General features: G+C 45.3%; 1 protein-coding gene across 1 annotated transcript in view; it reads left to right on the forward strand.

Annotated features, from left to right (window-relative positions):
* The first annotated feature begins 8,701 nt into the window (after positions 1–8,701).
* The window catches only part of MSN (moesin), a 76,554-nt gene continuing 62,234 nt past the window's right edge, over positions 8,702–23,021 (forward strand). Inside the window, exon 1 of the mRNA XM_050964660.1 lies at positions 8,702–8,833. Within this exon, the coding sequence (XP_050820617.1) occupies positions 8,822–8,833 (12 nt within the window). The 5' untranslated portion in view covers positions 8,702–8,821. The remainder of the gene's footprint in view (positions 8,834–23,021) is intronic.

Here is a 23,021-nt window from a genome sequence, read left to right on the forward strand (position 1 = left end):
TTTGGGGGGAGGAAGCTGTGCAGTCACAGCTGCGCTCCAGCTGTAGGAATTACGATACCTTTGGGCAGGTATCAAGGACCATGATGGAAAAGGGCCATGACCAGGACGCGCTGCAGTGCAGGGTTAAAGTGAAGGAGCTGCGGAGTGCCTACTGCAAAGCCCGCGAGGGAAACCACTGCTCCGGTGCTGCCCCCACGACCTGCTGTTTTTACAAGGAGCTGGATGCGATACTTGGGGGTGACCCCGCTGCAAATCCGAAGACCACGATGGACACTTCAGAGCCGGGGGGGGAGGGTGGGAGGGAGGAGAAGGAGGAGGGGAGGAAACCGAGATTGAGGGTACTGGGGTGGGGGGAGACACCCCGGAGTCCCAGGAGGCATGCAGCCAGGAGCTCTTCTCAAGCCAGGAGGAAGGCAGCCAGTCACAGCAGCCAGTACTTGGTGAAGGACAAGCAGAGGAGAGGGTTACCGGTAAGCAGCTTTTATTTTCAGTATGGAAATGTTTCGGGAGAGGAGTGGGGGTTAGGGCTGCATGCATGCATGCTTAGATGTGGAATAGCCCATTAATGTGGTCTTATCACGTCGCGGTAATCAGCCTCGGTAATCTCTTCAAAAGTTTCAGCCAGAGCATGGGCAATGCGCTTCTGCAAGTTTATAGGAAGAGCCACTGTGGTCCTTGTCCCAGTCAGGCTAACGCGTCCGAACCTCTGTGCCGCGAGGGGTGGGGGGACCATTGCTCCACACAGGCAAGCTGCATAGGGGCCAGGGCGGAATCCACATTGCTGTAGAAGACCCTCCCGCTCTTCCCAGGTGACCCGCAGCAGCGAGATATCTTCCAGGATTAACTCCTGTGGAAAATGTTGGGAGACTGTTCAGTGTAGATGCCCCCTGCAGCAGTTTGCTTTCCCCAACACTCAGAAACCCCTGCACATCCCTGAAGCAATCAGTCCCCCTTACTCACCATTTTGGGGCTCCTGTGGGTTATGTGCGCTCCGTTTGGTATTGGAAAAGTATGCTAAAGTGAAGACTGTAAACTCCTTCACTGTGTGGGAATAACTGTCTGGGTGAGATTATAAACAATGCTGCCTCTGTTATCTGTTGCCATTTTTGCCTTTCAAAAAGTGGCCTTGACTACTCAACTGCCCATATCACTGACTGTTCAGAGGCTATAAAACCTCAGGAAGAAGCAGCGAAAAAGCACAGAAGACATGCTGAAAGCAGTTATGGATCACTCTGCCAGAGAGAGTAAAAAACTGCAGGACTGGAGGGAAAGGGAAAGCAGGATCTGCCAGAGAAATGCAGTGACTAAGAAGAAAAGCACAAAGCAGCTGATAAGCATCCTGGCACGCCGAGCGGACTCTATCCAGTCACTTGTAGCCATGCAGGCAGAGCACTACCGTGCCGGCCACTCCCCCCCCGATCCCAAAGCTCTTTCTCTTGTGCCCCAATGTCAGCTCCAAACCCCCTTCCCCAGCATACAGGTTCTTACCACCACCAGCTGCCCCCCCAACACCTGTACGTTCACCAACCAGCCCTGAGAAATACGACCCTTACCCTCTGCACTCAACCCCAATCAGCATGCAGTATAGGCATCCTGAAGTGCAGCAGTCATTGCACAGCACTCCAGACAGGACATATTCAAACCTGTGACTGTACAGTTCACCACCCCACCCCCCTGCCCTTTTAGGTTCCCAAAATGTTGTGTGTCTGTCAATAAAGTTATTTTCTTTTCAATAAATGAATTCTTGGCTTTGAAAACAGTCTTTATTATTGCCGAAAGTGAAAGATACCATAACCCAGGAAAGAAACAGGTACTGCAAATCATTTTAGGAAAAACAGATTCCTACTAACATTGTAACCACTGCACTTCACTCCCGTGCAAGGCACCAAACATTACTGTTGGTTTTCAGCCTCAAATTCCTCCCTCAAGGCGTACCTAATCCTTGTACCCCTGTGGTGGGCCTCTCTAGTAGCCCTGCTCTCTGGCTGTGCAAATTCAGCCTCCAGGCGTTGAACCTCGGAAGTCCATTTCTCACTGAATGTTTCACGCTTCCCTTCACAAATATTATGGAGGGTACAGCATGCGGATATAACCACAGGGATGCTGCTTTCCCCCAAGTCTAGCTTCCCATACAGAGATCGCCAGCGCCCTTTTAAACGGCCAAAAGCACACTCCACAGTCATTCGGCACCGGCTCAGCCTTAGTTGAACCAGTCCTTGCTCCTGTCAAACTTCCCTGTATATGGTTTCATGAGCCAAGGCATTAACGGGTAAGTGGGGTCTCCAAGGATCACAATGGGCATTTCGATGTCCCCTACTGTGATCTTCCGGTTTGGGGAAAAAGTCCCTGCCTGCAGCTTCCTGATAAGGCCACTGTTCCGAAAGATGTGTGCATCATGCACCTTTCCAGGCTAGCCTGTGTTAATGTCAATGAAACGCCCATGGTGATCCACAAGCGCCTGGAGAACCATAGAGAAATCACCCTTCCGATTAATGTACTCGGATGCTAGGTAGGGTGGTGCTAGAATAGGAATATGCGTCCCATCTATTGCCCCTCCACAGTTAGGGAAACCCATTTGTGCAAAGCCATCCACAATGTCCTGCACGTTCCCCAGAGTCACGGTTCTTCTTAGCAGGATGCGATTAATGGCCCAGCAAACTTGCATCAACACGAATCCAATGGTCGACTTTCCCACTCCAAACTGGTTTGCGACCGATCGGTAGCTGTCTGGAGTTGCCAGCTTCCAGATTGCAATAGCCACCTGCTTCTCCACTGGCAGGGCAGCTCTCAATCTCGTGTCCTTGCGCTGTAGGGTGGGGGCGAGCTCAGCACACAGTCCCATGAAAGTGGCTTTTCTCATCCGAAAGTTCTGCAGCCACTGCTCATCATCCCAGACGTGCATGATGATGTGATCCCACCACTCAGTGCTTGTTTCCCGAGCCCAAAAGTGGCGTTCCACGGTGCTGAGCATTTCTGTGAATGCCACAAGCAATTTAGTGTCATACACGTCAGGCGACTCAATATCATCGTCGGACTCCTCACTGTCACTTTGGAGCTGAAGGAATAGCTCAACTGCCAAATGTGATGTGCTGGCAAGACTCATCGGCATACTCTTCAGCAGCTCGGGCTCCATTTCCCACAGAAATCGCGCTGCACAGAAACCGTTGGGAGAGTCACAATGACGCCAAACATGGACAGAAAAACAGTGACTGCTGGGATGCAAAGCGATGCATCACGGGGTGTTGGGACAGGAAGCAGAATGACCCGCACCCTTCTGTCCCCTTCCCACAACCCACGGTGCCAAAATGGGACGAGGTGCTCTGTGGGATAGCTGCCCATAATGCACCACTCCCAACAGCACTGCAAATGCTGCAAATGTGGCCACACTGCAGCGCTGGTAGCTGTCAGTGTGGCCACACTCCAGCGCTTTCCCTTCAGAGCTGTACCTCCCAGCACTGTACAGCTGCAAGTGTAGCCATACCCCTAGGGAATTTTGCTTGAGTGAGGCTGGAGGCTTCAGGCTTAATAAATACAACAGGCTCTTATGAAGGCTATGGGCCTGATTCTCCTATTATTCCAGTTCTGTGCTGGTGTAACTCCATTGACCTCAGTAGTGTTACTCTTGCTTTACACTGGTATAAGGCAGAGGAGAATCAAATATCTTATAGTTTATATATTTCTTTTATAGAATGAGAACGATCCTGTTTTTCTTTTTCTTTTTCTTTTTCACAGAATACTACATGGTGAAGAAACAAGACATTGCAAAACATATTAACATATTTTACAGGCTGCTAAATGGAAATTTATTTATATTGTACTACATATAATTTTACAGCATATTATTGCTGAGGGGAAAAAATAAATTTCCCTTTCAGCAGTTGTGAAGATTTAATTATTAGTGTGTGCAAAGCACTTTGAGATCTTCAGATAGAGGCACTAGAGAAATGCAAAGTACTGTATAATTATTAATGTGGTATCAATTCCTAATATGCCTAATATGCCTTACTGGTACTCCCAGAAGAAGCCTAGAATCAAATTAAACAAAAGGGATTAGTCAGCAATAGGCTATGCTTAGTTGCCTATTAGTTTTTGGCTAGTCCACTTTCCATGTTGTAACTGGATATGGATTTGCACCACCTTAATTTATTCTAGCACCAGAAAGTGACAGGTATGTGGCAGAAGTCAATTAAGGGAGAAGAACCACTGGACCTAGGATTCGATTTAGTGGGGCAACAAATGAAGAAAACAGCTGCCTCATCCTTAGTGTGGGGCTTGGAAACCCCATCACAGGCCCCTTTGAGAATCTGAACCCTAGATCTCATCTCATCAAGGACTAATATTTAAGTGCGTGAAAATGGGATACAGCTTTCTTAGCCACAGCGGCTATGAAAGAAGTTTGTAAATCAAAGTCTGACTCTATAATACCTTTCATAGATTAATAGTCTATTGACTTTGACTGTTGCAGGATGGGGCCCTACATCTGATGCTTTTAAGACTTAGGGTATGTCTTCACTAGCAATGTTAAACTGGTGCCGCGGCAGCGCTTTAATGTGGCTGTGTAGTTGCGGCACCAGTGCTGGGTGTCCCAGTGTTGCAAAAACCTCACCTCCACGAGGGGAGTAGCTCCCAGCGCTGGTGCACTGTCTACACTGCCACTTTACAGCGCTGAAACATGCAGCACTCAGGGGTGTGTTTTTTTGCTATAGCCTTGTCCACACTACACAGTTTAACACTGAAATGCTCCTCTCACCGAAATAACTCCCCAGCAATGCCAACATAATAAAAACACCTAAAAAATGTTGATTGAGGATTGCCTTAATCCTGCAAACTATATGTGCTTAAATGTTCTCTATCCTACACTCCTTTCACATCCCCTCCATGTGCCTATACATCCCCCCAGCCTTTTGATTCCATTATCCTCTGATGTTGTATTCTAATTTTTAAACTATACTTTGAAACATTTTATTCTATAAAACATCAGTAAGGTATTTTTAAACAGAAAAAATGTTGTTAAAAGGATTGCAGGTACAGGGGAAACTTCAGTCAACGTTAGTGGCTTAAATGTCAATGACCAAAATGAGAGCTTTGGCCTGCTCCAGCCTTCCTGGATTTCATGCAATTGTGCTGATCGTTTGTGAACTAGCCTGCAGGATGTTTAAAAACTCATGAATTTTGTTCAGGTAGAATATTGCATCAGGACGTGATACAATTTGTCGGTAGGATTTCCACTTAAAAGGGAGCTTGACCAATGGGGCAAACTTGTGCGTCATGATTTCATATTTGCATTTGTAATCAGACATAATAATATCTGCAGTGTGATGTTTTATGAGTCTCAAAAGTTATTTCAGGCTCTCTCAAGATCACACTAAGTAGACTTGTACGTGGGATTATCCTGCAGCAACACAGAGATGCATTGGTGGTTCACTACTCTGTGTCAGCAACTCTTGTCAGGCATGACATACTCCATGTCATGTTTACACCTAACATACTGTTTTCACAATCTGTATCTAAAAGGCATCATGTAAAATATCACAAACAAACTAGTAATCGGCTGGTCTTGAAAATCATTACATGGTGTATGTAAGGGGGTGCATACAAAGACTTAGAGATATGTGCTACAAATGTGTTCTTAAATGTATTTGGTAAATAGTATGCTACCCATGCCTATTCGCGACAAAGGAATGTGGCTCCATATGCTTGAAAATGTCTCTAGTGTAAATTAGGCAAGGTGTGACCAAAGACAAAGAAGAGAACATTTACTTGCAAGGTTAAAAAAAAAAGCCATCAAAGAGCAAGTGAGGAAAGATAAATACCTAATCTCAGTGGAGGATGGAGCCTGCATCCCTGAGTAATCTTCATGCTTCTTGAAGCACGGTCAATTAACTTTGGGAAGCCAGTGTGGCATCTGCATAAGGAAACAGAAACTTGGGGCTAGTCTACATGGCAGCACTTTAATGTGCCTTGTATGGTCATGGAACAGCACTGGGAGAGAGCTCTCCCAGTGCTCTAAAAAGCCACCTCCACGAGGGGCATAGCTCCCGGCGCTGGTGCACTGTCTACACTGGTGCTTTACAAAGCTGCAACTTGCTGCGCTTAGGGAGGTGTTTTTTCACACCCCTGAGCGAGAAAGTTGCAACGCTGTAAAGTGCCACTGTAAACAAGCCCTTGGTCTGCACTTACTTTTCAAAGAATACATTTCAAAGGCTGCCTCAGCTATAAAGACAAGTCTGAATCTCCAGTGATAAGCAATTAAATCAGCTGACTGTATACAATATTACTGTGTTACCAAAGTGTATCAAGTACGGTCTTCTATGGAAGCCTATGACCCCTGGTGATTAATGTCTTTGTGACATGTATGCATTAACACTATCTGAGGAATTATGGATACTTACGACATTATGCTTTTAAAATCTGTGATCAAACACAGAAAGAAACAGGCTTTCTTCCAGACAGGAGGGAAGGCAGCTAGCTATCTGTCTCCAATATAAATTAAACAGTGTAGAATCAAAATAATGGAAGCCCCATTTACATATGAAGTCCATAGGATGGGAAGAACAGCAGGAAGCCTTCCTGGCTCTTGAAACAGAGACAGTACTTTAAGGTGACAAAAGGGAGGCAAAAGACATTTGCGTTATCCATCACTCGGGGGACTAATGGGGCCAGAGCTCTTGAAATCACAGAATTTGGGATCCTTCGTCTAAGAGGGCTACAGTCTCTGGGAACTAAGTTCAGTGAGAAACCTGCTTAGGCAAAGATTGTACCTTGCTGAAACTAAGTTTTAATCCTAGAAGTATAGTTTTAGTTTTTGTTTGCTTGCAACCTTTTTTATCTTTATTCCTTATACTTGATATCACATAATTCTATGTTTTATTGTTAAATAAACTTAGATATCTGGTTAACTTTTATTAAGTACTCAAAGTACATTCACCTGCAAAAAACCCCAGCACACCTGTCCATTTTTTTTTAAATATTAACATCTGATAAATGTTTATGCCTGGACTGTTAAATATGTTTCTATAGGGACTTCACTCTATTTAATAAAATCATTAGAAACAACATATTATAGGTGTTGTAATGATGTTCACTCTTTAATACCCTGTTAAATAGAAAGATCTGATGACTATATTCCTACATAATGTCTCTTTAAACAAAAGTTAACTGTTGTAATGTTTGTTTTGTTTCTCACATTTATATGGCAAGGATTTGTAAACTTGTTAAAGCTTCCTAAATAAATAAATATTTAAAAAATAGTTCAGTTGATTCAGAATTGATTAGTTCTCTACTGTAGGCAAGGCGAGACTGGGGAAAGTAGGGAAGAAGAGATGGGGGAATGTGTATGGAAAACAGAGATGTGGGGCTTTAATGAGAGAAGGAGAGATTGAGGAGACTTGTGGGGGGAATGGGACATCAAAGGGCTTTAGAGAGGGTATGCTGAGCAGATTTATGGGGAAGATGAACGCAGACTGAAGGCCTTCTGTCATGGGAGGAGAGGTTGGAAGGTTGTGTGTGGGGAGGGATACAATAAGGGGATATGGTATTAGGATAGAAACACTGAAGGGATTGAGATGAAGTGGGTAGAGATTTAGGGAGAACTGGGGGATGGGGATCTACAAGGGGAGGATGCAGATCCAAGGAAGGGGTCACTCAGGAGATGTGATGAGACGGGGAACACTGGAGTGTGTGTGGGAGATGTGGGGGCTGGGGGACACAGTGAAGAGATGTAGGAGTGGGGAACACATGGGGTCACAGGAAGGACTGGGACAGATGGATACACAGGGGTGTGGGGGTCACAGGGAGGACCGGGGTAGGGGGACATGCAAGAATGTAGGGGCAGTCAAGGAGGGATTGGGGCTGAGGGACATGCAAGGATGTGGGGGGCAGATGGGGATTGGGGCAGGAGGACACTTGGGGCTGTAGGGGTCAGATGGGGATTGGGGCAGGGGGACATGTGGAGGTGTGGGGCACAGGGGATTGGAGCAGGGGAATACGCATGGGTGTGAGGGTAACAGGGAGGACCAGGGCAGAGGGACACACAGGGTATGGGGACATATGGTGGATTGGGGGCAGGGGGACATGCAGGGATGTTGGGGGTAGAGGGGCATTGGGGCAGGGAGACAGGGTGTGGAGTCATATGGGGCTTGGGGGACACACAGGGGTGCCCTAACAATTCAGGAGTCCTAGGGCAAAGCAACTTTGGGGGCCCCTTCCACAAAAAAAAGTTGCAATACTATAGTCTCGTGGGGGCCCCTGCGGGGCCTGGGGCAAATTGCCCCACTCCCCCCCCCGCCCTGGGGACACACACAGGTGTGGGGGCAGAAGGTGGATTGGAGGCAGGGGAATACGATGATGTTGGGGGCAGAAGAGGGTGGGGGCAGAGGGGGATTGGGGCATATGGAGACTGGGGGCAGGGGAAATCGGGCGGGGCTGGGGGGGCCGGGAGACACGGATCAGACAGCGGTTTATTGAGGGCTTCGGTGCGCAGGCGGCAGCTGAGGGATCGGGGAGGGTCAGGGGGACACAATGACTTTCGGGGTGCTAGGACCCCGGCCCGCCCAGGACCATGCACCCAGAGCAGGGGGGCGGCCGCTGGCTGCCTGTCCGGGCCGGCCGCGGGGCGCAGGCAGCGCCAGCCGGGGGAGGCAGCCAGGGGCGGGGGCTCGGCAGCTCCAGCCCAGAATAAAGGCGGGCGGCGGGGCCGCAGCTCCGGGGTGGGGTTTGCGTCGTCGCGGGAGAGGCAGACAAGTCCCGTTAGCAGGAAGCGCGGAGCCCGCAGCAGCCGGAGCGGAGGAGCCGAGAGCGCAGTGCCCAGCCCGCCGCGAAGATGCCGAAGACGGTGGGTGCCCCCGGGCCCTGGGCTCACCCCGCCGGGCTGGGGCGGGGGCTCGCAGCTGCTGGGGGCGGCGAACGGAAGCGGCCGTCTCCGCTCTGCCCCTGCGGGCCGCTCCCTGCGCAGCCCTTCCCCGCCCCGCCGCGCCGTGCCAGCGGGGCTCCGGCGGGCGCCCTGGGCAGGGCTGGGGGCGCTGCTCGGGTGGGGGAGCGGAGAGTGAGTCCCGTCTCGGGGTAGGGGGGCAGGGCAGGCCCCCCCCGGCTCAGCCCTGCCCTCCCCCGGCCGGGTTTAACTCGGCGTTTCCCTTCTCGCGGCCGGTATCTGATGAGCGGAGCCGGGGGGTGGGGCGGCCCTTGTTTTAAAACAAGCACCGCTCCCTCTTCGGCTGAACTTCGGGGGGTCCCTGGGCCCGATGCACTGTCTGCAGCCGCTGCTCGGGATGGGGGACGGGGAGACAGCTCTGGCCGAAATCTTGTACCCGTGGCTGCTGCCCGGGCCCGGGATCGATCAAGGGGCGCGCTCGTGGCTAGCTACTTAGCGGAACGGGGGCCGGGCCGAGCTTCTGAGTCGCCCGTGAATGATCACATTCATGGGCGGGAGGGGCTCCTCTGAGGCGTGGACAGGAGCTGAAACGTGGGTAGGGCTGTGGGCAGCCATGGTGGAGCATGTGCGGTTCCTGCCGGGTAGGTTCATTTGCAAACCAACCCTGCCCTCCAAAGAGTGTTAATTGGAGGTGGAGTAAATACCCCCCCGAGTTCTTATCATACCAGTCAGACTTCCCAGAACGGCGGGGGCAGGGGCGGTGGTAATAAGAGTTTCTGTCCTGTAAAGGAGGGAGGAGTGAATCTTCAGCAGAGCTGGGCTGTGTTGGCCCAGCTGCCATTGGGTGAGCTGATGACTGTCAATGGGTGATGGGTGTGTGGTGGTGGAAATCAGCACTGAGACTTGCTTCTGGCTGCTCTTGGTGGAGGTGGCTGACTGACTAATTGCACAGTTGTGCAATTCTCATCTTGAAACTACCCACAAGCATTCATTCTTTTTGAATCAGACTTTTCTTTCTATCTGTCTCCACCATTGTCAGGGCCTTATTCAGTCTACACAAGTTTACAAGCCTTTCTATAAGTAACATGGCTACTCCCTGATACTTGAAGCCTATAGTTCAGGGATTGTCTTATGAGTGTATTTTGTGAATACAAATTTACTGACCTCTTTAAAGTCAAAGTATGGGGAGTAAAAATGCATATGGAATGTAGTCTCATAACTCCCAGTATGGCTACATCTCAGCCATGAAGAACATAGGGTCTGGTGTCTTTATAACTCATAATTAAAGTCTCTGTTTGACTGAGTTGCTAGGGAGCCTTGTCCCAACTTGATTCAAAAGTATTTCTTGGCTAGGGAGAGCTGAGTGCTTGAGAAAGTTTTGTCAAGTCCATACTTGACTCTTTTTTTTTCTTTTTGTTGAGTTTAATGATGAATAAGAAGGATGAGTTTCTTCCATTTTTAATTTCTCTTGCTTGGACTCAGAACTCCTACTTACTTTCCATTATAGGAAAATGGAAGATTCAAACTTGCAGGTCTGAAGATTTTTCTGCAGTTAAAACTTTGTGCTGTTTTATTAAAACATAGTTTGTAGACTAACAGCCCTTTTTAAACATAAAAAACATGCAAGTATCTGTATCTAATGAAACTACCCTGAACTTTTGAAGATAATGTGATTTGGGTTGAAGTACTTCTATCATACTGCAGGAGTTATTGATGGATACGGTTACCGTGCAAACAAGCTGTATCCAGATTTATGTGCCATGTTATAATAAAGTGCCTGTTGCAATTTCAGAATCACATACACACCCTAGACTCAGTTCACCATGTTCAATCTGGTGCTTTTCGCTCTTTGCCTAGGGGCTTGGTTCTATTTTCAGAGCAATTCAAATAGATGCAGATATGAAAATCCAAGCACTTCATTGTAGTACTTCATATCTGCTGTACATTGTACCTAGTGGGTTTCTGGGCTGCTGTATGTTGTAACTTCAGATGCTGAAGCAGATTTAGAAGCTGGTTGTTTAAATGTGCACTTAGCTACCACAGTGCAGAACTGTGGGCTCATTGGAATGAGGCAATAGCAAGTAGCCAGCTTCCCTCCTGTTTCCTGCTCTGTCTGTTATAATTGCAGACCTAAAATAAAATGACACTTCAGCCTCCACTGCAGATAAATTATAGTTCAAACATTTTCAAGCTGTGGCTCACAGGAAATGTAGGCAAAACTATGTAACCATTTCTCTAGGTGAAAGCAGCACACTACTAGTAGTCATCCTTCTTAAAACTTTTTTTTAATAACAAAATGGCTGAAATTCAAAGAATAAAAGATGAGTTACTTTCTTCCTTCAAATCAAGGTCAAACATGAGTGAAACCTCCTAATAATTGGACATAGCTGTAGTATGAGTCCCATCGCAAAAATAAATCATGGAGGAGCCAGTTGGAGCAAATGTTTCAGTGAATGCTTCTGGCTGGGCAGGAAAAAATTGATAGAATTTCACCAGCCTCTCAGAAAATGGGCTGCTATGGTCACTGTTTGGTCTAAGCATCAAAAACTGTTGCAGTTTTTTTTAAGCATCTACCAGCCAGGCTAAAGTTTAACAGAGCTAGACAGAAATCACTCTTCCTTCAGCCATTTCATCACTTTTCAGAATTGGCCAAGTGGTATTAAACTTTGGTGCACTATTAATAAGAAGGAAAGCTCCACTCTGTTAACCCTTGAACTAGTGCTACCTGTGACCTTTGAGATGTACATGGGCTCTTTGTCAAGCAGTCAGCACACTTGTGATCAAGGATGGGAAATGACTCCCAAGGGCTGGTCCCAAGAAGACTTTTTTTTCTGGAGTGGCAGCTGGCACATTGGTGTTTATACAGGCTATGTAGAAAGTCCATTGTGAAAATGCCTGCAAATCCTGCTAGACTCTTGGGGGGGGCGGACACCTGCATCTGGCTTCACAGCTGAATTTAGAGAGCTATCCTAAATGGGTGTTTGCTTCTGGCTCACCATTGCTCCTTGTTCTGAAAGATGTGTGGTGTGTGTGCAGTGTAAGCAGTTAAGGATTACATGAAAGAGTAGGCTATATACTTTTTTGTTCCCACATGTTAGAGGAGATGGTTGACTATTAAAGGCTTTCCCAAGTCATACTAAGCACTGAAGTCTCTTCCCCTTTGTCATTAGAGCCTTGCTTATTGGCGAAGAGTGGGAACTGGTCTCATTGTGACTGGCTAGTGCTTCTGTCTGTCACTCTCTAACCATTTCATGCTTGGTAGAGCTGAACACTACACTGTGTTCCAGAACCTAATTGAGGTGAGTGAGCTGTCACTGCCAAAGCTGGTTCAAAACCTCACTTCATAACTTGTAGCTATTTAAAAAATAATAATAAAAAAATTTAGCTTGCCTGTGGGGTAAGTGTTGCTTCATAGAGCTAGTATTTTTCTCATGTTTCTACTAAATGGGGACATGAGTTAGATTTACTGTCATTGACCTTAACTTGTAAATGGAAAAAAATAAACTAGCACTGATTTACTTTGAGTGGATTACCAGGTCCAGTGTGACAAACATAAGCATCAGTCCCACACAAACTATTCATTTACCTTTGGATGTTTGTGATTCTATCTTGCTCTGTAAAACTTAAAAGTTGCTGGTCATCATCACTAGGTCTTAAACAGCTCAGTTCTTAGTCACTCTACACCCTCATTTACAGCATAGCGAAATGGGATTAGCCAGAACTGGCCTTTCACAGAACAGTGGGTCTTGTAGACCAGGCCCAGTCATTTTATAAGCAAGGCCTGGGCTAGTGCTCATCTGCTTTGTGTTCGCAGCACTTAAATGTTACTGGCTGGTAGATGGAGTCTCTAGGGCATTAGCCCTTAGTGCCTTCTAACCCAAAAGGTCCATGCAAAGAAAATCTAATTGGAGAAATATGGAAGCTTTTAATAAAGGAAAATGGGGAAAACATTTTCATCACTTTACTAATTTGTCAGTTTAAGCCGCTTTTTTCCCTGAAGAGTAATTTTGTGGCCTTTGGTTCACTATTCTATATTGCCACTAATCCAGTATAGCAAAACTGCAATTTAAAGGTCCTTATAATGGCCTGTGTTCCTTTTTGGTTTAAAATGGGTGGCCCTTGACTTTGTCACTCTTAAATATCCTTGTGACTTTTCCCCTTGCTATTCTCTAATATTGTATATACTTTTTCTCTTGCTGCCTCCTTTCCAAACAATACTGATCAAGTTTCTCTAATAATCTGGCTCTGACAATCTGTTCAAATCTTAATGATCCACTAACTGCAGTGTTATACATGTACTTGACTATTTTATACAGTTACAGAATTTATTCTAAGACTTGACTTTGGGGGTCTAGTGAGAGGCAACCATATAAAATGCCTGGTGAATTATAATAGACAAATTCTCTTCCTCTCTGGAGACCTGGGTTCAAATCCTGATGTGTTGCCAAGGAACATCCAAGGCATCCCAAATATCTAGTCTTCTGTCTTAACTAATACAGAACAAAAGGGTTGCCATTCTGAGGCTCCTTATGACTTGGGGAATCTTGTCTAACTTTGAAAAGTGCTGTCTAAGCATTGATCTAGCATGGCTGCCTGAATCACTACTTGATTGCAGCTTGAGTTTGGATAACTATTGTCCCTCTGCTCTGCAGTCTGATAGGGCCTAAAATGAAAAGGCTGCATTGAGAGCCTCCAAAGAACTCCACTTTCAGGAAAATCTATTAGGTTGCCTGAGGCATCTGGCAATTTCAAACTTTTTTTTTACTTCAAATTGTATTGGGTTATGACTGGCTACATCTAAAACACACATTCAGGTGTGGTACCATACCAATATACAATTAACTTGTTTTTAGTACAGTAACAAACTCCTGTGGCAGACATAACTGTTTCACTGAATATTCCCTTCTCCCTTCCTGTCCCATTGCCTCTCTTCCAGCAAAATGACTAACACTGGCTATCTGGAAATAATGGTGTATTAAGAAATTTGGCTTTGTTTTAGGATTTTTAAATGGGGATAAAATCCAACACTGACTAAAATGTCTCAATTAATGAAACTTTATTACCCAAAAATGCTTTAATACTTGTGATTGGCAAAAGAAGTGGAAGCTGAATGGTCAAATGACAAAAGGGCTGATTATTTTGCAGATCAGCCATCTCTGAAATGTTAATCCCTTTGGAACAGCAGTTATGGTTTCTTGGTGCTGCAGGAATATTTGGGTTCTGTATTGTATCTTGTATATAATGTGCAGTTGTACCTATGCACAATGGGGTGAGCTGAATGGACTAGAAACAATATTTACTAGGATTTTTTTGGACTCTGTCATTTAAGTAATACATAAGGGGTTACAAAATCCAATTGATGGGTAAAATAACATTGATTTGTTTAAGTTCTGGTGCATTTTTTCCACACACAAGCCAGTGGCAGGGCAAGTTTCCCTTACAATTTCAGCCTCTGCCTGAGTGCTTCAGCATTGATTTGGAATGGTGTCTGGTGGTGGGAGTGGGAATTCAGTCATTCAGCCAAGAATTTGGTTGAGACTAACAAAAGGGGGACTACTTATCAATGTCTTTTTAATAGTGGGATAACCTAGTACCATTAGATGACTTGGAAAAATCATCTTTAACACAAAGTCCTGTGTCCCCTCTGGTGGGGTTGGGGATTAAGAGAGGAAGGAGAAGTAGAATTCTACAAGAGCTTCCTTCTAAATCCCCAAAAGTCTGAAGTTGAATAGATTTGCCACAAAAACCCAAACCAATTTAATCTCCAAAATGACCACACCAATTAAAATTGCATTTTGTCCTTACTCTCCCTTCTGAAAAGGGAACCCTTTTGGATAGTGTATCTGGCTGGTCATGTCATGCAGAGAATCTCTGTGCAAAAGCAGAATTCCAGACCTGACCCTTCTGGGTAGTGACCAAAAGTTATCACTAACATCTCTTTATGAATGTCTTTCAAAAAAGTCAGATATGGTCTTTGTTCACCTCTTGGATAAGTGTCCACCTAGCAAATCGCCACTGTAACTGATCCCCTTAGCCTCCACAGAAGTGGCAAAAAATTGAGGAGCCAGAGCCTGAACTCGCCTCTTCCCCTGTACTTCTGGAGCTTGGCTACCACAGACTATTCTAGGTTGTCTAAGAACATAATGGCTAGATCAGTGTTGAAGCATACTTAAAGGCAGCATGACTGTGCTTTCACAGCTGTTATTCATAACATAATTCTGCAGAGAAAAAGAACACTGAATTCCCCAGGATTGCTAATCCAGCACCTCTCTCAAACACCAGAGTATTTTTTTTCCAATTGAATTGCAGGCAATTCCTTCTTTGGGACAGCAGGATTTGAAGTGCTTTCTCTGTCGTGCTGACTTCACTGCCTCTTATGTGTCTGATTAATCCCCTCTGAAGGTAAAGGACAGTCTCTCTTTAAAAAAAAAAAAGAAAATGAAATATCCCTGCTTAAGATGCCTTAATATGGACGCCTTTTTGACAGGAAATGGCACAGCTGCTTCAAGAGGAAGCTCTCTGTTTCAGATGTCTCATGTATAATATTTGTTGTGAAGCAAAATCTTGCTGCGCAGCTCTGCACAGCTCACTTAGCCCTGTGCAACTAGCAGGAAGTACAGCTAGTTAGCCGAAACTTTGTAAGTGGAAGGAGGGACTCCTTATTAGCCTGTTGTGACTTATTTTTAAAGCTGCTCTTTCATCACGAGCTGCTGGGATCTGAGCATCTCTGCTCTCAACTGACTGATATTCTTCAGTGTGAGATTTGATGTCTGAGAGGTCTTCTGGCTCCACTCCAGCTTCTGAAGGAAACTGATGACTAAAGGCTTCCTCTGAATCACGTCATCTCCTGGACCCTTTCCTGGCTTGGTACCACTCAAACAGCCTTATTTGGCTGACTTTTTTTCTTCCTCTGTGCAGCCAAAGGGCCTCCCTGATTTTAGCACAATAAAGCTGCTGTTGGAGATTAATCATAACCCTGACGGTTGCAGTGAGACCTGCTTGGAGAAGGTATCATAACCTTAGTCCCAGATTTGGACCTTAGCGTCCAAAATATGGGGGTTAGCATGAAAACCTCCAAGCTTAGTTACCAGCTTGGACCTGGTACTTGCTGCCACCACCCAAAAAATTAGTGTTTTGGGGCACTCTGGTCCCCCTGAAAAACCTTCCCTGGGGACCCCAAGACCCAAATCCCTTGAGTCTCACAACAAAGGGAAATAATCCTTTTTCCCTTCCCCCCCTCCAGGTGCTCCTGGAGAGATACACAGACACAAGCTCTGTGAATCCAAACAGAGTGACTCCCCCTCTCCGTTCCCAGTCCTGGAAACAAAAAGCACTTTCCTCTTCACCCAGAGGAAATGCAAAATCAGGCTAGCAAATTCAACACACACAGATCTCCCCCTGATTTCTTCCTCCCACCAATTCCCTGGTGAGTATAGACTCAATTTCCCTGAAGTAAGGAAAAACTCCAACAGGTCTTAAAAGAAAGAAAAATACATACAAATGGTCTCTCTGTATTAAGGTGACGAAATACAGGGTCAATTGCTTAAAAGAATATTGAATAAACAGCCTTATTCAAAAAGAATACAAATCAAAGCACTCCAGCACTTATATTCATGCAAATACCAAAGAAAAGAAACCATAGAACTTACTATCTGATCTCTTTGTCCTTACACTTAGAAACAGAAGATTAGAAAGCAGAACTACTTCTCCAAAGCTCAGAGAAAGCAGGCAGACAGAAAACAAAGACTCAGACACAAACTTCCCTCCACCCAGAGTTGAAAAAATCCGGTTTCCTGATTGGTCCTCTGGTCAGGTGCTTCAGGTGAAAGAGACATTAACCCTTAGCTATCTGTTTATGACAGAAGGGCTCCAAGATTCTCACAGCTCTGGGGGTATGTCTACACAGCAACTAGACATTCATGGCTGGCCTGTGCCAGTTGACTTGGGTTTGGGCTGTGGGGCTGTTTCATTGCTATGTAGACTTCCGGGTGTGGGCTGGAGCCCAAGCTCTGGGACTCTCCTGCCTGATGGGGTCCTAGAGCCTGGGCTCAAGCCTGAGCCCAGAAGTCTACACAGACATGGAACATCCCCACAGCCAGAATTGACTGGCATGGGCCAGCCACAAATGTCTAGTTGCTGTGTAGACATACCCTGTATGTTACCTCAGGCTCTTTCCTCCCACCCCCACCCCCCAGAAGTATCTCATTCACACGCTTGCTTTTAATGTGGTGCACCAAACTCTTCAGGGGGCCTCTGTAGCAGTGTTAGCTTAGCCCCAAAAAACCCCAACCCACCCAGGGATAATTCATACCAATCTAGTGGTTTGCTTTTCCTAAGGGATGTGTTAGAACAACAGAAGACCTGTGGATTAGATTCACTAAATGCCTTATTAGTGGCTTGTATTTTTACAGTGATCTTAAACTTCAGGCTGCTTTAGAAGCATAAGTCTGATGTTTGTGGTGATTTTTATTGTGAATTGTTTCACAAAAGCACTTCCGTGGCTTAGACTTTATTGAAAACTGACTTCAGCTGTGTCATTCCTGAATGGTTTGGGTATATAAACCCATCCTTCTGACTGCAATAGTTAATGCTGATTCTCTTTTGCTGTAATGCTTAATATATCTTCCAGTTCCACTGCCAAATACTTGTAGAAAATAGGTCATTTGCAGACTTAGTGATGATAAAGCCATAGCTCTAGAGGAGCGGAGGAGAATTAGCTGTAACTGTTATGAATTTTATGAAATTAAGCAAGGTTCTTAGGCATTGAAACCCCTTCCCCCCTCCCCCATGTAGCTGTAACGTTGTGGGGGAGATCCAACATTTGCTGTCTTACTGCCCAGCCATTGGATACTTTTAGTCTACCTTCACATAGGTACCTCTGTATTACCCACAAATTTGGGTGTCATAATGGCCATCCTGGTTTACGTTTTTAAACTTGATGGTACAAGCTGATTAAATACTAATCTGGATCTTTTTGAGGACAATGGGATAACTCCTGCAGGAATCTGCAGACTTAAATTACAGCAGTACCCAAAGGTGTGCTAGTTGCCATAAAAACCTGTAAGAAAACAGTCACTGTCCTGAGGTGCCTACTTGGGAGAAGGACAAGCATCTGAAGGGTGGGGAAAGTAGAATGAATGTGTACACTGTGGGGGTGGGAGTGTCTGGCAGTATCCAGCTGCTTCTTTCACTAGCCCAGGAGTGGGCAAACTATGGCCCAGGGGCTGCATCTGGCCCTCCAGACATTTTAATTTGGCCCTTGAGCTCCTGCTGGGGAGCAGGGTCTGGGGCTTGCCCTGTTCTGTTGCTCCAGCCGGGGGGGGGGGGGGGGGAGGGGGGCAGGGGCTTGCCTCACTCCACATGGCTCTCGGAAGCAACAGCATGTCCCTCATCCACCCCCTACACATAGGGGCAGCCAGGGGGCTCTGCACACTGTCCCCACAGCTCCCATTGGCCAGAAACCTCAGCCAATGGAAGCTGCAAGGGCAGCACTTGCTGACAGGGCAGTGCACAGAGCTGCCTGGCCGTGTCTCTGCATAGAGCTGGAGGGGGGACATGCTGCTGCATCTGGGAGCTGCTTGAGGTAAGCACTGCCCAGAGCTTGCACCCCTGATCTCCCTCCCACCCTCTGAACCCCTCAGTCCCAGCCCAAAGCACCCTCCTGCACCCCCAACCCCTCATCCCCAGCCCCACATCAGAGCCTGCATCTCCAGCCGGAGCCCTCATCCCCCTCCTGCATCCCAACCCCTTTTCCCAGCCCAGAGCCCCCTCCTGAACCCTAAAGTCCTCATTTTTAGCAACACCTCAGAGCCCACACCCAGTGGCCAATTTCATGAGCATTCATGGCCTGCCATACAATCTCTATACCCAGATGTGGCCCTCAGGCCAAAAAGTTTGCCCACCCCTGCACTACCATTAATAGTTTAAGAGGAGGAATTTGAATGGAGAGGTTAGTTGCTGTGCAGATCAGCAAAGGGAGTTGTGGGAAAGAAAGCATGACTATTTGAGAGGGTGGAAGAGGAGAAACAAGGCATCAAAACTGGCATCACTGGAACAGAGGTACAGGGTGGTAAGAGACCTGGGTTTAACTTCAGTAATGTGGTATCATGTGAATCCCACAAAATACAGAATGGACTATAAATTTGGTAAATGACCTAGACTCCTTGCCTGTTGCAGCCCCTTAGTAAGCAACAATTCAGAATTTCCTGGAGATCCCATGCATACTCTAATGAAAGCTCTTAACTCTGCTCCAGAAACAAACTAGATTATTCCCTGAGGCTATGAGACATGTGACTTTCAAAGAGTCAGACTAACCCAACCTCTGGTCCTCTCTCTTGCTTTACCACTATGAATCATTGCCCTCTTTCCTCTGGCTAAGAAGGTCTCATTAACTTGAGGAAATTATTCAATATAGGAAAAATCTAGCAGTGAGTAGTCTGTGATGTAGTAGTTTATTTAAAACTTTATGGTTTTATGTGGCATAATGCATCAAAAGCTGTGCTAAACTGATCCCTGATGTAACTCTTGTTTACACTAAGAATGAATTTGGCCCATTTAATTTTATTGTCTGTTCTAGGGCATGTCATTTTCCCATGTAGACCAGCAGAAATATAGCAGTATAATTATACTACCAAATAGGTAGCACCACTGACAAGAATTTAGATTAAAAAAAATACTTGGCATTGCAATTGGAGCAATTCCAGAATCTGGCCTTTTAAAATGATCTAAATAATTGGATTAGGAAATATGTATGTGTTTAGGTCTATCTGGAGCAGGCTGGAAAATGGAAGCTGCAAGTGTTCACAAAGTATTTGCATCTCCCCCTTTCTCTACTAAATCTTGACAGATTTTTTTTTTCTACCTGTTGTAGTTCACATGCTGGGTGCAGAAGTCATTGGTATTGTAAAAGTCTGCAGTCCTTTGTACAGCCTTTTGACTGGTATACTTTCACCACAGGAAAATTCCTCTACTTTAATATCCTTGTATCTCATACTGGGGTGGGTGTTTTTTTTTTTTTTTAAGAAGCTATAGTGAAACTAGACAAACTTCAATGCACTTCTGGAAAGTTCCTGCAGTTTTCCTTTAAACTTAAATCAGTATTCAGGATGCTTTCTTTACTTAGAGGTTCAGGAAAAGTGCAGATCCATGAGCTCTTAATTTAAACTACTCTGTCCTACAACATAAGCACCCTTCTGCTGTTCAACCTGTGAGCAATATACAGATAGGTTTTATGACTGTGGTCTCTGAAGGAAATGGATAAACTGTATCTGATAAACCAGTTAGCACAGCCCTCATTAAGCTCTTCTTGCGGAGACAGAGCTGCTGGTGAACGCATCTCATGAAAACAAAATTTAAACCACTGTCCAGATTGAGTGTTAATCCAAAGGATAGATGGGGGAATACAGTACTTTGTAGAGATAAAATTTACTATCAAAGTCTTAATTTTTATCAGAAGGTTCATGATAATACAATGATGGGGCATTTAAAATGCCTAAATCTTGACCTGAAAAATATGGTTACTAAATGGAACAGTTTAACTACAAATAAATCATTCAAGGATTATTTTAAAGAATACATTTAACAAAATGGGTATCATACCAATTGATAAGGTACCAGATATATTTCAGTAATCAAGGTCAGGTTAATCGAATGTTCAACTTTATTGAAATAATCTGCAGCTGTTTGAGGGGAAGGGGGAAGTAAGTAACAGTGTAGGAAAAAATTGTCTAGTCTATGTCCCATAATATAATCAATTGTTGGGGAGGGGTTGTATTAAGAAAGGAATTGCTCCTTGGTATACAATAGTTTTTCTACATGCTAACTACACTCCATTGTGGAGGGTGAGGCTGGTGCAAGATAGCCAAGTAGGATAAACTAGCACAGACCTTTTGCATTACCAAGTCAACCATTGGTGCTTTTAAAGTTTCTGATGGATTTTAAAAAAAAGTTTTGGTGACTCTTCTATTCTAACACTTCTATTTACTAGTTCTTAATTCCCTCCATGTTGCAGTACTCCAAAGAGGCTTAGTCCAGGTTTGTGAAGAAAATAGATTAAAAAAGCAGTCTGGCCTGACTTTATATTGAGATGAATTCTGCAGTGTTTGGATTCCTAAAACTGTTTGGATGGCAACAGTATGTTACCTATTGGAAGACCCTAAGGATCACTGGCTGTGCAGACAGGTGTTCACTTAAAGGAAAAACTGCATTAAGCTCAGTTTGCTAGCCAGCAGTTTAAGGACTCACTTGCTACAGTTTTTACAAAGAGTGTCTGCTGTAGCACTTGCCTGGTTTTCAAATCCTTACATTAAATTGGCTCTTTCCCTTTAAAAAGAGCCATATTTGACTACAGCACATATGAATGGATTTCCACTAAGGGCTTGTCTAAACTGCAACTGTTGACAAAACTATTGTTTTTTCACAGCTACTTAAAGCACGCCTGCCACGTTGAAAGAAAAAAGTTTTGCGAAGCAAGTGGCAGTGTGAATGCTCTCCTGCTGACAAAGCTACTGCCGTTCACAGGGCTGGAAGTATTTTTGCTGACAAAATACCACTCGGGAGCATTCACACATGCTGACTTTTAGCACCAAGGCTGTATTCACACAGCCTTGGTGCTAAAAGCTGCATAGTGTAGACGAGCCCTGAGGCAGTGGTGCCAAATCTTATTACACAGGAGAGTCACACAAACCTAAGCACAACCTTGTGTGGGCCAAACATTAAAATATGTGGAATCTAAGATTTTAAAGTCACCTGTATTGATTTATATTCAGTTCAGCTTGTTTCATATGTATTAGGTTGTTTATATGCAGTGTTTGTTTACACTTGTGTAAACAAAAATGATGTAAACATTAGTATATTGTATTGATGCAGGCTCTGGGTCTTATGACTGGGCACCCCTGCGCTAAGGGAACAGCAAGATTGAGGGGCCTGTGTGTGTGTGGTATTATGTAACCTGTTTGTTTCCAAAATGCTTTGGGTGAGGTGAGAGGGAATGACTAGATTTCAGCACAAGTCTTATAGCTTCTGAAGATAATGATATGCAATTAGATTTTTGGTATCAACCCTGTAATTGGAACTTAGCTTAATCAAATAGCTTTGCTTTCTTCTGAAGGACACATGACCCACCTGATGAGCTTCACGGGGCTGGTAAAATAATGCTGGAAGTAATTCTGTAATATATTCACCAAAAGCAGTGAAATGGATCTGTTTGTAGGATACTTGTCGTCCAGTCAGGGAGCAGAAGCTTTTATTGAATCGGTTAAGTGATCACTCATACACAATAACTCAGTTACAGTGAAAAGTTTGCAAACAGGGTGAAACTTTGTAAGTATTCACTGAATAGTTTACATTCCTAGTAATCTGGCTCAGGGCACGAACAGAATAATCTAAAACAAGCAAAGCTGATCAAGTTATAAAGTGTTGGCCTTTGAGATGTTTCCAAAGGACCAGCATCCCATTAAAACTGGAAAATGGTAGGAATTATACTGCAGTCCTGCAAATATGGGTGTCTCAGGTTATGTCTACATCTACAGTTTTGCAGTGCTGGTTGTTACAGCTGTATTAGTACAGCTGTATAGGGCCAGCGCTGCAGAGTGGCCACACTTACAGCAACCAGCGCTGCAAGTGGTGTTAGATGTGGCCACACTGCAGCGCTGTTGGGCGGTTTGCAGGGGGGTTCGGGGAACGCGAGAGCAAACCACAGGGAAGGAGACCTGCTTGCGGGGGGGTTCGGGGAACGCGAGAGCAAACCGCGGGGAAGGAGACCTGCTTGATTACCAGAGAGGCTTCCTCAGGTATGCTGGGATACCTGCTTATTCCACAGAGGTCAAGAAAAACGCTGGTGAGTGTCTACACCTGATGACCAGCGCTGGATCACCAGCGCTGGATCCTCTACACCCGAGGTTCGACCGGGTGTACAGCCAGCGCTGCAAACAGGGAGTTGTAGTGCTGGTAATGCCCTGCAGGTGTGTACACCTCCTAAGTTGCAGTGCTGTAACCCCCTCACCAGCACTGCAACTTTGTGGTGTAGACAAGGCCTCAGATGTTAAAGATTTCAGAGTTGTGCCGACTTGCTCGTGGAGGCTGACTGCAAACTTACCTGTCAAGATCACAGTTCAGTACTCTAGGTTTATCTTGCTGTTAATGCCATCAGGCA

The sequence above is a fragment of the Gopherus flavomarginatus genome, chromosome 8 (genome assembly GCF_025201925.1).
Source record: "Gopherus flavomarginatus isolate rGopFla2 chromosome 8, rGopFla2.mat.asm, whole genome shotgun sequence".
Taxonomy (NCBI): Eukaryota; Metazoa; Chordata; order Testudines; family Testudinidae; genus Gopherus; species Gopherus flavomarginatus.